The 14,768-nt window shown below is 40.6% G+C and overlaps 1 protein-coding gene and 1 pseudogene across 2 annotated transcripts in view; one reads left to right on the forward strand and one right to left on the reverse strand.

The window, feature by feature from the left end:
* Window positions 1–2,932: 2,932 nt before the first annotated feature.
* On the reverse strand, window positions 2,933–8,599 carry LOC115415589 (uncharacterized; annotated as a pseudogene).
* Window positions 8,600–13,442: 4,843 nt separating this feature from the next.
* The window catches only part of ube2j1 (ubiquitin-conjugating enzyme E2, J1), a 105,021-nt gene continuing 103,695 nt past the window's right edge, over window positions 13,443–14,768 (forward strand). For both annotated transcript variants that reach the window (XM_030127811.1, XM_030127812.1), the window contains exon 1: window positions 13,443–13,797. Coding sequence is in view for 1 of the 2 variants with exons in the window: in XM_030127812.1 (XP_029983672.1) it covers window positions 13,755–13,797 (43 nt within the window). In the remaining variant the exon portion in view is untranslated. The remainder of the gene's footprint in view (window positions 13,798–14,768) is intronic.

The raw sequence follows: 14,768 nt of genomic DNA on the forward strand, positions 1-14,768 counted from the left end.
GTATCGAGTGGAACTAATGTTTTGGCGTTGGAGCACCCTGGACTCATTTTAAGGATGTACACCAAACCAATCTACTGCCATGGTGATCTGTCACTAGACTAGGCAAAAAATTTAGGTTTGGACGATGGACAAGAACTGGACTGGAAAAGAAACATGGACAGACATGTTTGTGTTTTGGACCAGCTTGGACTTTAATGTTCTGAGATGTGCACTGACCCACTGATATTGGTCACATGTTCATCTTTGGTACCAAAATTTGTTTGTTGTTCTAAAAAAAGTTACTTTATTGTTATAGTTGTAAGATAATGTTTAGGTTAGATAATGGTAAGGTTTGGCAGCTCTGAAAAGAGCCTTTGTGGTGATCAACGTCCACATACCTCAGCCAACAACCATCGGATGTTCTGCAGAACACACCGGTTCCCTCTGGATTGAAGTGAACACCATCATCTGACAGGTGCGTGGTGTGGGTCTCATCTCCAACTCATGAAAACTGCATGATGCGCCTGGTCCACGCATACCCTATCCGCTGTCCGCTCTTTTTTTACCGCCTGCAATGACGCGGGAGGATGTTGGAGAACAGGAAGTGGGGAAAAGCTCCATCACTGCCCAGAGTTTGCTATGCGGTCCACAAGTGCGGGCACGGCGCTTTCAAGAATGTGCATGTTACAGTAAGACAAGCCCACCCCAGGCACAACACCTGGTTTATAGTGAGACCTGTGCAGACAATGTGTGTGCCCCGTTGTGAACAATCTTGAGTGGAATTGTGGAATTTAAATTTTTGGATTTAAAAAAAAACAAATTTAAACAAATTTTTTAACATTTCAACTTAGAAAAGTTGTCTAATCAATTTCTGTGACATTATTCACCCAATTCTTGTCAAATTTCACACACATTCTTTGCATGTCCCTTTCTCTCAATTTTAGTTTTTTTTTTTTTACAAAAATTTGAAAAGTTTTTCTTAGGGATGTACCGATTCCGATACGAGTATCGGGTATCGGCTCCGATACTCAGTGTGTGTACTTGTATTCGTACTCATAAAAGATATCCGATACAAATGCACCGATACCACTTACAGCCGTGTGACATTCACAGTTCAGTGCAGCAGGTACACGGTGGTGGAATAATGTGTGGGGAGTGTGAAGAGTGTGGAGATTTTTCAAAATAAATGACGGTGATAAAAGTAACGCTGACTGCAAGTAACGTTAAAGAAACATACAGATACGGACGGAGTGTTCTGTCCGTCCTCTGTGTACATTCCATCCGTTTTCCAGGTGCTGGCGGATGCATACCTGGACAGAGAATACCACCAGGAACTGCCGGGGGGTACGGAGCAGTGCGGACCGCTGCCAGTGGAAGTGAAAATGAAAGTTATCGCTCATTTATCTTTTCTCTACCTGCTGAAGCTAAGCTTTTAAACCTTACTAGCGAAAACGCTGCAATATTAGTGTCACATTAGTGTTGCCTCTGTCGTCTCCATGTTTGTTATTACTGACTTTCTTCTTCTTCTCAGAATACTTTACTCTTCTTCGTGATATTTGTCCAGTATGGCTAATTAAGAGCGGCACCCCCTGGTGGATTAATTGAGAAATGCTCATTCCAACACATTAAATGTCAGTAGCAGCACCTTGTTACAGTCAGACTAATGACAACAACAATAAAGTACATTTACAAAAGGAACTAAGAACTGGAATGGGATTATTAAGTACTTGTATTGGTACTCGGTATCGGCAAGTACTCAAATGTAAGTACTTGTACTCGGTCTGGAAAAAAGTGGTATTGGTGCATTCCTAGTTTTTATAAAGATTGGAAGCTGAAAAGACTCCAAATTAATCTTCGGGTAGGCAGGGCATCAGTGAGCAGTGAAGGTGGGTAATCCCAGCTTCACAGAGTAAAAGTCCTGCCATCTATTGCTTCTACCTGTTTACTTAACACAGGTGATTCCACTAATTATCCCATGTATTTCCGCGTTTCCACTACGTGGAACCAGCTCAACTCGGCTCGGCTTGGCTCGACTCGGTATTCCTGGAGACCATTTCCATTACAGGATACCACTGACTTTACAGTACCTGGACGTCATAGTGACGCGGTGCGTTATTTCCGTGTCATCTGTTCAGAGAGTTGCTGATAAACTCACTCGCTGCATGTTGTCTTGTCTGAATTTTTATGTTGGCCACCAAAGACTGAATCTCCTCGACCAACCATGGTGTAGTTTTGGGCTGTTATCATGTGGATTAATGTACCACTATATTTACTGTCCACTTCCGCATCTGTTTTTTTGTAAAACGGCGGGTCACAGAGAAAGCTGTCTGACCAATCAGTGATCTGCAGTGTTATACATCACGGATTAGTACCTCGGCGGAGGTGATACCAAAAAACTAGTACTGGGTACCAGATTCCAGGTCCTTTCTCGTAATGGAAATGCAAAAAGGCCGAGTCGAGTTTAGCTGGTACCACGCAGTGGAAACGCGGCATATGTGGATGAGCAGTTGTGCTCATCAAAATGGGCTGGTTCAGTGAATGGTTGGAACAAATATGAGGATAGGACTTCTAGTCTCTGGAGCAGTTACCCACCACTTTTGACTCTCTCTCCACAGAGTCTTACAAACACATGTGTTCCAGCCTTTCCCCTGAACAAGTAACATGTAGTAATTGTGGTACTGACCATAAACTGCACCAATGTCCAACATAAAATGACGAATGTTGTGCTTGTGGCACTAAGGGACACTGGGCTAGATGCTTCAAGAAAAGCCAATGGCAGTCGGGACAACACACCAGCCACCAGCAGAGAAGTAAGTCTTGCCCATCAAAAGAAGAATATCACAAAAGCAAATACCAGCACCATCCATCTAAAAGTGATCAGAAGCAGTGAAGCAAGTCTCACATTGATGCTATAGAGGGCCAGGAATGTGATGTGGTTCCAAGATACACCTTGTGGTGCTCCTGGACACATCATCAGTGATGTAACCTGGGATCTCAGGGGGTTTCGGGTCTTTCAACAATCAGACCCCCTCCCCCAGGCGACCCACCCTGGGTTGATCAGGCCCCAGCTTGTGTCCAGGTAGCGCTACCCTACTTTCCACTCCTCTCCCCTCTTGATCCACAGCCACCTTAACGCCATTTCTGCTGCGTCGGTGGCCAACTTAATGGCCCTTCGCTGGCTGGCCCCTGTGATGCCCAGCATCTTGTAGGCCCTGCAGAGGGACTGGCCCACAAATCCTCAGCATCCCTCTTCACTGGGTTGGCATCTTGTTTTCCAACTGTTGTTCCGGTACTCCTCCACTAGCTCGGAGTACTTTGCCCTCTTCCTCTCCTGGGCCTCCTCCATTCTGTCTTCCCAAGGCACTGTGAGCTCCAAGAGAATTGTCTGCTTGGACACTGCTGACGTGAGGACAATGTCTGGTCTTAATGTTGTCTTGGCAGCCGCTTCTGGGAACTTCAGTTGCCTCCCCAAATCAACTTTCAGCTCCCAATCGCACGCCGTTGCCAGCTGGCCAGGGGAGGTGTTTTGGGTGGCCACTGCAGGCTTCTCCCCAGCTCTGACGAAGGTGATGATGTTATTTGCTTGGCGAAGGCTCTTACTGTGGCTGATCCCGCCCCAGATAGTGTTCGCTATGGCTTTCAGGACCTGGTCATGTCCCCAACGGTAGCGCCCTTCGCCCAGGTAGGGATGGGAATCATTAAAAATGTAACAATTCCGATTCCATTATCGATATTGCTTATCAATCCAATTCCTTATCGATTCTCTTATCGATTGTCATTGGGTGAGGGAATAAAAGAGTACAAACGGGTGTGTTTGCATTAACTGTCTTTTATATTTCCATCTCTGCACAGAAAATATAACATATACAGTATGTACAAATGATAATGACAGATGACGCCGGGCTGGTTCTGGGTGGGGTGGGGACGTACAGTGAAAGTGAAACTAAAGACGCTTTACTAATTTCTCTATTTCCGCATTTCTACTACATGGAACCAGTTCGACTCGGCTCGTCTCCCATTGTTGTGCACCTCATTTCCCTTCCCTTCTTACCTTCGGAAACTTGTATTTGAGGAGTTACGACATTTGTTGCCCACACCGGAACTGGCCCGGCATTCACTCTGCCGCTACATTCACAAGCGCTGCTGAGTATCAAATACATGACATTCCTGTAAATGATTCACATGCTGTGGACAAATGTTTGAGCATATTGGAGGGATTCCACCCTTTTGAAGACATGGAAGCTTTGCAAGTGTTCCAAGTAAGTGGCTGTGGTGTCGTCTTTTTAGACAGTTTCTGCCTCAACGCCATGTTGGCCACGTTCTGACCAAAACAATGCAGCGTATGTGTGATGTCATCGTGCATGCACAACGAAGGCGGAATCGATAAGCAGAATCGTTAAGCAGGCAGGCAAACGATTCCAAGGAATCGAGCTACTGGGAACCGGTTCTCAAAAAGAACCGGTTCTCGATTCCCATCCCTACGCCCAGGGCTTTCAGGCAGCAGCTGAGGACATGCTCTAAGGTTCCTCTCCTCTAGCAGAGGGGACAAGCTGCTGTCTCTGCCCTCCCCCAGGTGAAGAGGTTAGATGGGCTTGGCAGCATGTCGTAGACTGCCTGGCTGGCACGTGCAAAGCAGGGGGCCGGGGGGGCTTGAGCCCCTGCTGCTTTGATCCTGTGCCTGCAAGTGCCCTTTTTACTAGTTTTTTTTTTTTTTCACAAAAAACTGCATGACTAAAATTTTCGCGACTAAAATTTTGATCAATGATAATAAATGTTAAGAGTGGTTTAATTTCGCTGTCACTGGACCTGGTCATGGTGCCCTTTCATCTCTGTCATGCCCCGCCCCTTCCTCCTGTGCAACCTTGCTTGCAACACACACGTGCGTGCGTGCGCAGATGTCATGCGGTCTGAATGAACGTGGAGGAGGGAAGCCCCGCGATTCAAGGTACGTGAGAGTCCACCCCGCTATCTGCCCAAAACATTCACTTGTCTCCTTTGGTCCTGGTCCTATTCTTCAACAACTATAGTTTTGGGGCCAAAAACCGATCGTAAGTGAGTAAATAATTCAATATCATTGTCACATCATGGTATGAGCTCCCAGACTAGCACACTCTAACAACTGGGTGTTCACCTGAGTCTGAGTCCTCACTGAAGTAGTCACACATATTTGCTTATGTTTTATTTCCATAAACTGTTGAGTTTTAGCCGCAAAATTGTAACACATGGTAATAGGCCTCACTTGCTGAAACAGTCACTTTTTCTTCAGTTTTCTCTGTTTTTGCATAATACCTTTAAGTTTACTCTGAGCTTTAATGAACATCTATATGATCAATAAATTAAATATAGGGTAAAGTAAGTGATTTACACTGAAAAATGCAAAACACAGAGGTTTTTATTATAATAAATGGTGATAAATCACATAGGAAAGTTTAAAAAGAGAGAAAAAAAAAAATCATTTAGAAGCTGCCATAAAAGTACCACTGGGTCTTAATGGGTTAAAATGTGCTGAAGTAATTAAATTCTGCTAAACCAATATAAAATTGCATAAAAAGAAAACACATCCAAGTCTTCTTCTCATCCAATTCCTAAATCCGGCCCTTTTGGTGTACAAGTCATAAAACTTATGTAAAATCCCTCGACTCTTTCATCAGTGCCAACACTTTGACATTTCTGGTTTTGTTGCAGAAACAGTTGGATCGATTATCGTAATATCCGTGTTCGCCTCAAACACCTTGAGTGAATCTTATTTAAAATAACCACAAACCTCCACAAATATTCCCATCAACCTGGTCAATATTAAATGATACAGCTATAAATACTACAATATAAACTTTATTATTATCATGTAATGTTAAATGGTTTGGCTTGGGTTAACACTTCCTCTACATGGTTATTTCTTCACTGTGGAAAACCTAAATATCATCATAAATATGTCCTATAATGAAAAGAAACTAAATATTCAATGTTTCACTGTAAAAGTAGGTGTAAAACCAGATGTAAAATGAAGGTATTTCTAGTTAACATTCACTGTCATGCTTTTATACATAATTTAACATCTGTTTTTAAGAATTTGTCTTAGACTTCCACTGAAAAAATCAAAATCTTACTAAGTGTATTATTCTCATTTATTAGTCAAAATATCTCATCACACTTAAAATAAGACATAATCACCTACAGAGTAACTTGTAAGGGAGATAAAAAACTTATTTTTAGACAATAGATCTAGAAAATCTTATTTCAAGAAATCTTACCGAGATAATTTTCACTTGTTCCATTGGCAGATTTTTTTGGTGAATTGAGCAAAAAATAAATAAAAATCATGAATTAAGCAAAAGAAAAAATCTGTCAATGGAACAAGTGAAAATTATCTACTAAGATTTCTTGAAATAAGATTTTTCAGATCTATTGTCTAAAACCAAGTTCTTATATCTCACTGAAAAGGTACTCTTTTGGTGATTTTGTCTTATTTTAAGTGGGATGAGATATTTTGACTAGAAATGAGAAAAATACACCTGGTAAGATTTAGATATTTGCAGGGTATTAACACACAAAAACTTCTACACATTACATCTTTATTTCCACTTATATAGAAACTGAACATCAAAAGAAACTTATCACATATTCTATGTGATGCCATTTCACACCATTTTATTAACTATGAAAACAAATTCTTTCTTGTTCTTAAAAAACATTTAATTAACAAACAAAATACAACAAACAACAAAACAGTGGATGAGTATCCAGAGCATAATGTAAAATATGACAAAGGATAGTTCAACAAAGTTCACATTTAGCAACAAGCAACATTATTAATCCACAGCAAGTCAAAGATCTCAATCCCATTGAACATCTGTGGGATATTCTTGGTAGATCCATGTATGCTAGGCGTCCAGCACCTGGCAACCGCCAGATGCTCATACAGGCCCTTCAGGAAGGGTGGGACAACATGCTCCCAGATAGGATCAGGAGGTGAATCCAGAGTGTGCGCAGAAGGTGCACAGTCTGTGTTAGGGCTCAGGGAAGACACACCCAGTACTGAGTACATTGGCCTGGACCATTTGGTCAATCTTTGACTTGCTGTGGGTTAATAATGTTGCTTGTTGCTAAATGTGAACTTTGTAATTGGTGGTTATTTGTTTTCATGTGCCCTTTTGGAAGTTTGAGCCCCTGCCCCTTTATAGCTCTTTGCACGGCCCTGCTGCCTGGATCAAGAACTTTATCCTGTGGGGTTCAGCCTTCCACAGCTCGGTCCATGTGACCTTGCGCTCCACAGCTTGGTCTCATCTTGTCCAGGCTCCCTGCTGCCACATCCCCACCATCTGGCTGGCCCGCTTCTCCTCTGCTCCTGCTCTCACCTCCTCCAGGATCAGCGACCTCCTCTCTTTCCCCTGTGCCTTGTCATAGCGGGTTGATCTACCACTGCCAAGGCCAGCTCTCCCCTGTGCCACTGCACCCACTAGCACCCTTTGCCGCAGCCTTGACTCTGCGATGCTCATAGCTTCAGCAGCTCTCCACTTCTGTCCCATCCTGACCTCGATCCCAGCCTGGGTGACCTTTGGGTCACTGGAGTCCTGGTATTGAAGTAGCTCCCTGGCTCGAGTCACCATGAACTCCTTGCACAGGCTGCTGATGGGAAGCTTCAGCTTGTTGTTTTGCCCATTCAGAGCAAAGCTGCTCAGGCTTCGAGGCAATCCCAGCCACCTATGGAGGAACCTGCTGACCCTCATCTTGAAGCCTTCCCCTACTGAAATGGGGACTTCGTAGACCAAGAGGGGCCAGAGGATCCGAGGGAGAATACCATGCTGATAGATCCAGGCCTTGAACTTACCTGGAAGGCCGGACTTGTCCACCGCAGTTAGCCAGGTCTCCAGTTCTCGGTTGGTTGCTTGTATAGAGGCTGCGTCTCTCAGGCTGCAGTTAAACACCTTCCCCAGGCTCTTCACAGGTTCCTCGGTAAGTGATGGTATCCTAGTGTTGCCAAGTGAGAAGCTGAACTTAATTGTCACCTTCCCTCTCTTCAGCACGAGAGACCTGGGCTTAGCCGGTTTGAAGCTCATGCGAGCCCAGGAGACAAGTTCTTCGAGGCCACTCAGGATCTACCTGCACCCTGGGACAGATGTTGTTGTCACTGTCAGGTCATCCATGAACGCTCGGATGGGTGGCTGTCGGACGCCGGACTTGGTGAGGGGCCCCCTACACTGAACTTCCGCGGACTTCACCAGCATGTTCATGGCGAGGTCACATGGACCAAGATCGTACATCCGGTGATGATACCCTTTTCAAGCCTGTGCCAGTTGGAAGTTGCTGATCCGCAGGAGACTCTCACACTGAAGTTGGCATAGTAGTCCAGGATGAGGTCTGTGAACTTCTTTGGGATGTGATGTCAGTTCAGTGCCTCTTCGACCAGCTTGTGGGGTATGGATCCACAGGCGTTTGCAAGGTCCAGCCACAGCACAGCCAGATCTCCCTTGCTCTCCCTGGCTTCCCTGATGAGCTGAGTGACCACGCCTGTATGTTCTAGACACCCAGAGACCTTCGGGATCCCTCCTTTCTGGACTGAGGTGTCAATATAGGAGTTCTTCAGGAGGTAGTCTGTCAGTCGCCTGGCAACGAGGCTCATGTGGAATGAGACATGTATCAAAAACACTTCTATTCTATTACTGTCAGTAATAAATGTCTTCACAGCTTTAATGCCACACAACCTAGAGAGGAGGCAATCAAAGTCTTAAACATGAAACCACCTGATGTGCCCAGCCATGGACACACTCTATGGCTGAAAACTGACACAGGGGCATAAAGAAATACTCTTCCACAATGTACATACAGACTAATGTATGGGAGAGGTAGCTACACAATGATGAGACTGAAAAAGACCCACACAAAACTGTCTGCATACAGTGGTCAACCAATATGGTGCTAGGGAGCTATAGACATTCCATGCCAGTGGAAAGAGTCCAAATGGGTCAATGCAAAATTTTACATTGTGGATGTAGCAGGATGAGCTGTCATTGGATTACCCACAAGTGAACTGTTGAAACTTGTTACTGTTAGGGCTGCATGATATTGGAAAAAACTGACATTGCCATTTTTTTAAACCCTGCAACATATATTGTGATATGAAAAAACTGGGGTATATAATAGTTGTGTGGTGCTGATGTAAGTGGTCAAACAAATGAATTATGTTATAAATAATGGCAGATATTTCAATAGTGTATATATCACGGAAGTGTAGAGGGCTACACAAAATTACAAAGATTAAGCAGGTTATGAACAGGACAAACCAGTAAAAAGCCAAGCTTGTGTTCTTACAGGAAACGCACATGCTAGATATTGAGTCGAACAAAATAAAACTTTGGTGGCCAGGGCAGGTCTTTTCATCGTCATATTCATCCATTTCTAAAGGAATAATGACACTGATACATAAGTCTATTCCACTGCAGATTGAGGATGTAACTATGGATCCTAACAGGAGATTTTTAATCATACAGGGCTGTATTCTTTCTGTACAGGTTAACTAAATCAACATACTGTATATGGACCAAATGATGATAATGTTGATTCTGATAACAGTTTGTTTCAAAAAATTTCAGCACTATCAGGCAAATATATCATTGCGGGGGACTTCAATTGTGTCTTGGACCCTAGTAAAGATAGATCCTCTGGATCAGATAATACTCACATGAGAACTAAGAAAGCACTAAATCTGTATATAAAAGAACTAAATTTAGCAGATATATGGAGGCACCTGAATCCATTAAAGGTACAATTTTGCTGCTACTCCAGTACTTACAAAAGTTATTGTAGAATAGATTATGTATCAGCAGAACTCCTTTCCAATATTAAAGGGTGTCAGTATAGCAGTATAGTTATATCTGATCATGAAGCTATCTATGACCTATGTGGAGCCAAAGTTAATAAGGAAAAGCATTTATTAGAGGTGAAATTATAAGCGACACAAGCAGGAAAACAAAAGAAGCAAAGGAAGGAATTAGCAATATAGAATACGAAATCAAAACCCTGGAAAGCAAAAATGTACAAGAAGGACAAAACAAAAATGAAATCTCAGAACAATTACAAATACTTAGAACTCAATATAATGAGATAACATAAGTCTGCTACAAATTTATTGAGGCTCAAACAACAGTACTATGATCAGGAAAAAAAACCTGGCCAACTCCTTGCTTTAGCATATTAAACAACAGGAAATAGAGAGGACAATTACTAGCATAGAGGATGGGAATACTATTGTTGACCCACTGAAAATCAATAGAGGGTATGCATGTGACATCACCGCTAGCGGAAGTCACCGCGGTTACACCCACTGAGTGGCAGAAAGAGGGAGATGAGTAGCAGTGTTGGCTTCAATACTGTCTAAACTTAAGAACAATATTTAATAATAAAAAATGGGAAGAGCTGTTGTGCGATTGACTGTATGAACAAGTTTGAAAAGCAGTCAGAGCTATCGTTTTACAGGCACCGAAAGACAAAGAAAAGAGAAGTAGATGGATCCACAAATCCAGGAAACCAAACCTAGATTTGTGGATCCCGTTTCGTGTCAGGTAACATTAATTAATGCTCTATTTTTGGGTAAAATCATACCTTAAATTACGTATTGTTTTGGCTAACGTTACTTCTGAGTAAAGCTCTTGGTTTCATGATCAGATCTTTCATGGTTTTTGTCTTCATTTTGTGATTATGAACCTTTTGCGCCTACATGATTTGTAAACTAACTTAAACTAAGGCTAACCTAGTTTTTCAAATATGGGGATACGACATAATCATATTCCTCAAACAATTAAATTTCTCCATATCAGCATTAATGGATTTGATCAGCTCATTTGGAAATATATCTGGATACAAAATAAACACACCAAAATCATCACTAATGTTGCTTAATGAAAATGAAAGACAAGGAACAAACCAACATTTGGTTAATTTCAAGATCATATCAAATTTTACATAATTGAGCATCAAAATAATATCCAAATTAGAAAATATAGCATCAATAAATTATGAAGCCATACTGGATTCGCTGTATAAGTCTGTAGAAAGATGGTAGTTCTTACCTATATCTCTAATAGGAAAAGGAAGGAAAAATAGTTTAAAGATGAGTATATTATCTAAATTTACATATTTGTTTCAAAACATTCCTCTGGCACCACCTACAGTAATGTTTATGAAAATTGCATCACTTTTAAGGAAATGTATTTGGAACAAGAAATGTCCTCAAGTTCACTTGTGCCTGTTATATCTTCTGTTTGATGCAAGGGGGTTGAAATGCCCAAACTTCTATTGGTACTATTTAGCAACACAATTAAGAACTATATTGTTCTGTTTCTCCTCTGGGGATAGGCTGCATTGGGTGGGCACGGACTCATGCTCCTTTCAGATATCGTTGCACTTATATTTGTACTCAGCCAACCTAAAGTATCTGAGAATACACACCAATCCCCCTATAGTTCAAAATACGGTTAATATATGATACGACATTAAAAACTTATGAACATATATGACTCTCTGTCACAATTCAGCCCAATTTGGGGCAATGTAACTTTTAAACCAGGCAAATTGGATGCAAGATTCCAGATTTGGGCAAAGAAAAAAATAAGAAATATAGGGGACTTAAATAAAGAGGGTATTTTTTATGTCATTTGACAATTTATCTCTAACATATGACATACTAACAAAGCACTTCTTTAAATATCTGCGTTGAGGTATTTTATTTCTTCCATGCAAAAACAATCAGGGAATATTCCAATATTTTCACCACTAGAAGAAATGGTCACAAAGAACTGTAAGAATAGGGGCCGTATCCCATTGCTATGCAACTGGCTGATATCTCGTAGCAACAAAACCTCAAACAAACTTGTGAGATGGGGGGCAGACTTAAAAGAGGAAATTTTGGAAAATGATTGGAAATGAACATGTGAAAAGGTTTAGAAAAAAACTGCCAATACAAACTAATAAAACAAACTGCTCCAATACAACTTAATGTAAACATTTGTAACTCTTGTCAAGCTGAATAAGTATAATGGAAACATATGTGACACATGTTTTAAATGCTGTGAGGTGCAGGGAACCTTTATACACTGTGTCTGGGAGTGTGACAAAATCAAAAACTTTTGGAGGGATGTAATAAATACAACTGCGACAGTTCTGTCTTAAAATGTTTCAATAGATTCCAAAATGATATTATTAAATATATATCCAACAAATCTTAGTCTTAGACCCCATGAACATATATTAATTGATTTTGCCATAATGCAGGCTAAAATGATAATTGTCCTCAATTGGAAGAAAACAGATGAAATTGAATTTTTTTATTAAAATTTTTGTTTTTGATTTCCTGGAGGGGTATCATGGAATATCATTCACTAAAAATGAATGAATTGTGTGACACTAAGATCTGGGAACAGAAGACATGTTAGGAGACAACTGTATAGTTGCAGGGAGAGATAGGGGATGTTGAGTTCAAAAGTTGTTGTGCAATGTAATACTGAATGATAAAGTCTGTATGTGAATTGAAAATCAATAAAGATATTGTAAAAAAAAAAAAAAAAAAAAAAAAAAAAAAAAAAGATGCAAAGATTGTGACTATATCTTATTGAAGTTATGGAACCTATGGTGTGAACATGAACAGAAATTTCTTTACAGAGCATTTTATCTATGGAAAGCTAACAACATACCTGCTACTCGGTGTTTAGAGCTTCAGTGTGATATTTAGCTTATTTAATCAAAGTCAAAGTCTGCTTTACTGTCAGTTTTGCCATATGTAGTGCACACACAGAACACTGAAAATGTGTAGCCCAAAGACCCAGTGTACAGCGAAGAACAGAAGTTAAAAGAAAAAAAAAAAAGATAGAATACAACTATAAACATAGAATACTGATGAATTTGTAGACTGGAACCGATTTAATTACCACTGACCTTTTCCTATGGTAGTAGCAAAATACATGCGTGTCTAGTGTCAATTTTTGATTTGTCCCTTCACAACTTTTATTTAAAGGGTTCAAAATTCTGGTCAAACACAGGGGGCGACACAACAGTAATGCATCTTAATGCTGGACCTGCTTAATTTCACTTCACAAGAGAATTTGGATGCAGTACTACGTGGTTTACCGTTAATACGTACTTACTTATGCTTATTTGGCTACACCGGGAATTAGAATGCTGAATTTTGTTCCATCGCAGGATTTCTAGCTGGAGGACAGAAGTTTCTAATTCCGAGCCGAATAGAACGCAGCACGAAATGGTATCCATCGCTTGTTGCATCCTCACAGTAATGATTCACACAATTATTTACTCATATCTTGGGATTATTATTAAAAGCAGTTGAGAAATAATAATTTAATAACGCTCTAATAATACGCACCTGTTTTTTTTGTTTTGTTTTTGTTTTTAAATTACTGTGTATAGTTTTTTTTAATGGTGCGTTTGCGTTTGGGGTCATTTCCTGTTTACGTTCCCAGAAATGACGTCACGCGGATAATATTTAACAAACAGTTTCGAAAAGGAAACTGCTGATAACTTATTAATCAAGTTTCGAATATGTATTCAATGTCTGCAGTCAAACACCCTCAGTCCTGGTGACATACCGGAGCAGCAGAGAGCGCACCACTCGGCTGATGTGTATTCATTTTAGGACCGAATCAAGCTAACCTAGTCGGACTGCTAACTGAAGCTAACGTCAGAGTTGGATAGCCTCGACGTAGCATTAGCTAACGACAGAACAAGAGAAACTCTACAACAACTGCCTCCCCACAAAAAAGTTTCATATGTCGGGTAACATGGAGAATAAATACAACCTCAAGAGTCCAGGTGAGCTCACTTTCAGATATTATTTTTGGTTCTGTTTCAGGACTCAAGGGCTGCTAGCATGATTGACAACTCGAACTCAACAGTTCACTGTTGACATGTCTTAATAAAGTACGTTAATTATTATGGTCAGTGTGGTTTTAGCAGGGATATTAAATGAAATGACAGTGCTGCCATGTACAGTGTACACGTGACTGATTTCTAGCATTGGTGAAATAACGGTAGCTCTATTTACTATGTAAAATTGAAACAAAGCCATCTGTGGTCACTTGGTTTAGCCTTGGCAGTGCTCTCTTCTTGGCCTTACGGGAATATTTACATGGAAAGTGTATTTATGACACCACTCATCGTTTAGCTTCACACAAATTTGCATGAAAAATGTTTTTTTTTCCATTCATTAGCTAATCAAGTTAACAATAGGAAAGGTTTTGTGCACAGAAACATAAACTTGGTGACTTATTTTGTTGGGTGACCTAAACACGTCTAAACCAACCAGTGACTTGAGCTGTAGAGTCTTAGACTCTACATTTTACCCTACATCATACATCCAAGTACATTATAGGGCTCTCACAGATCATTGAGGGCTGCGAGAATGTTAAGTAACAGGTTTAAATACATACAGCTGAATATAGTTTTTTTTTTTTTTTTTTACATTTAACAATTGTCAAATATACTATTGTTTTTATATATATTCGAATGCACTTTAATGTTTAAAAGGCCTCTCATGAACTCAGCCAAAAGAATGACTTGCCACACAAATGAAAATGATTTTAAATACGCAGGAAGTATCAGGTTTACATATTAATGTTTGTTATCCTTTTTATTCAAAGATTTCCACCTCACTTTCTCTGAGATAAACTTATCTGTTAAAAGCTTGGGGAAAAACTTGACATATACTGCCACGTATCACTTGCTGCCAGGAAAGTGTGTCAAGTTAGCTTTCTGTTCTGTTTGCTTTGCTGGTGTACACACAC

This window comes from Sphaeramia orbicularis, chromosome 24 (assembly GCF_902148855.1).
Source record: "Sphaeramia orbicularis chromosome 24, fSphaOr1.1, whole genome shotgun sequence".
NCBI classification, from domain to species: Eukaryota; Metazoa; Chordata; class Actinopteri; order Kurtiformes; family Apogonidae; genus Sphaeramia; species Sphaeramia orbicularis.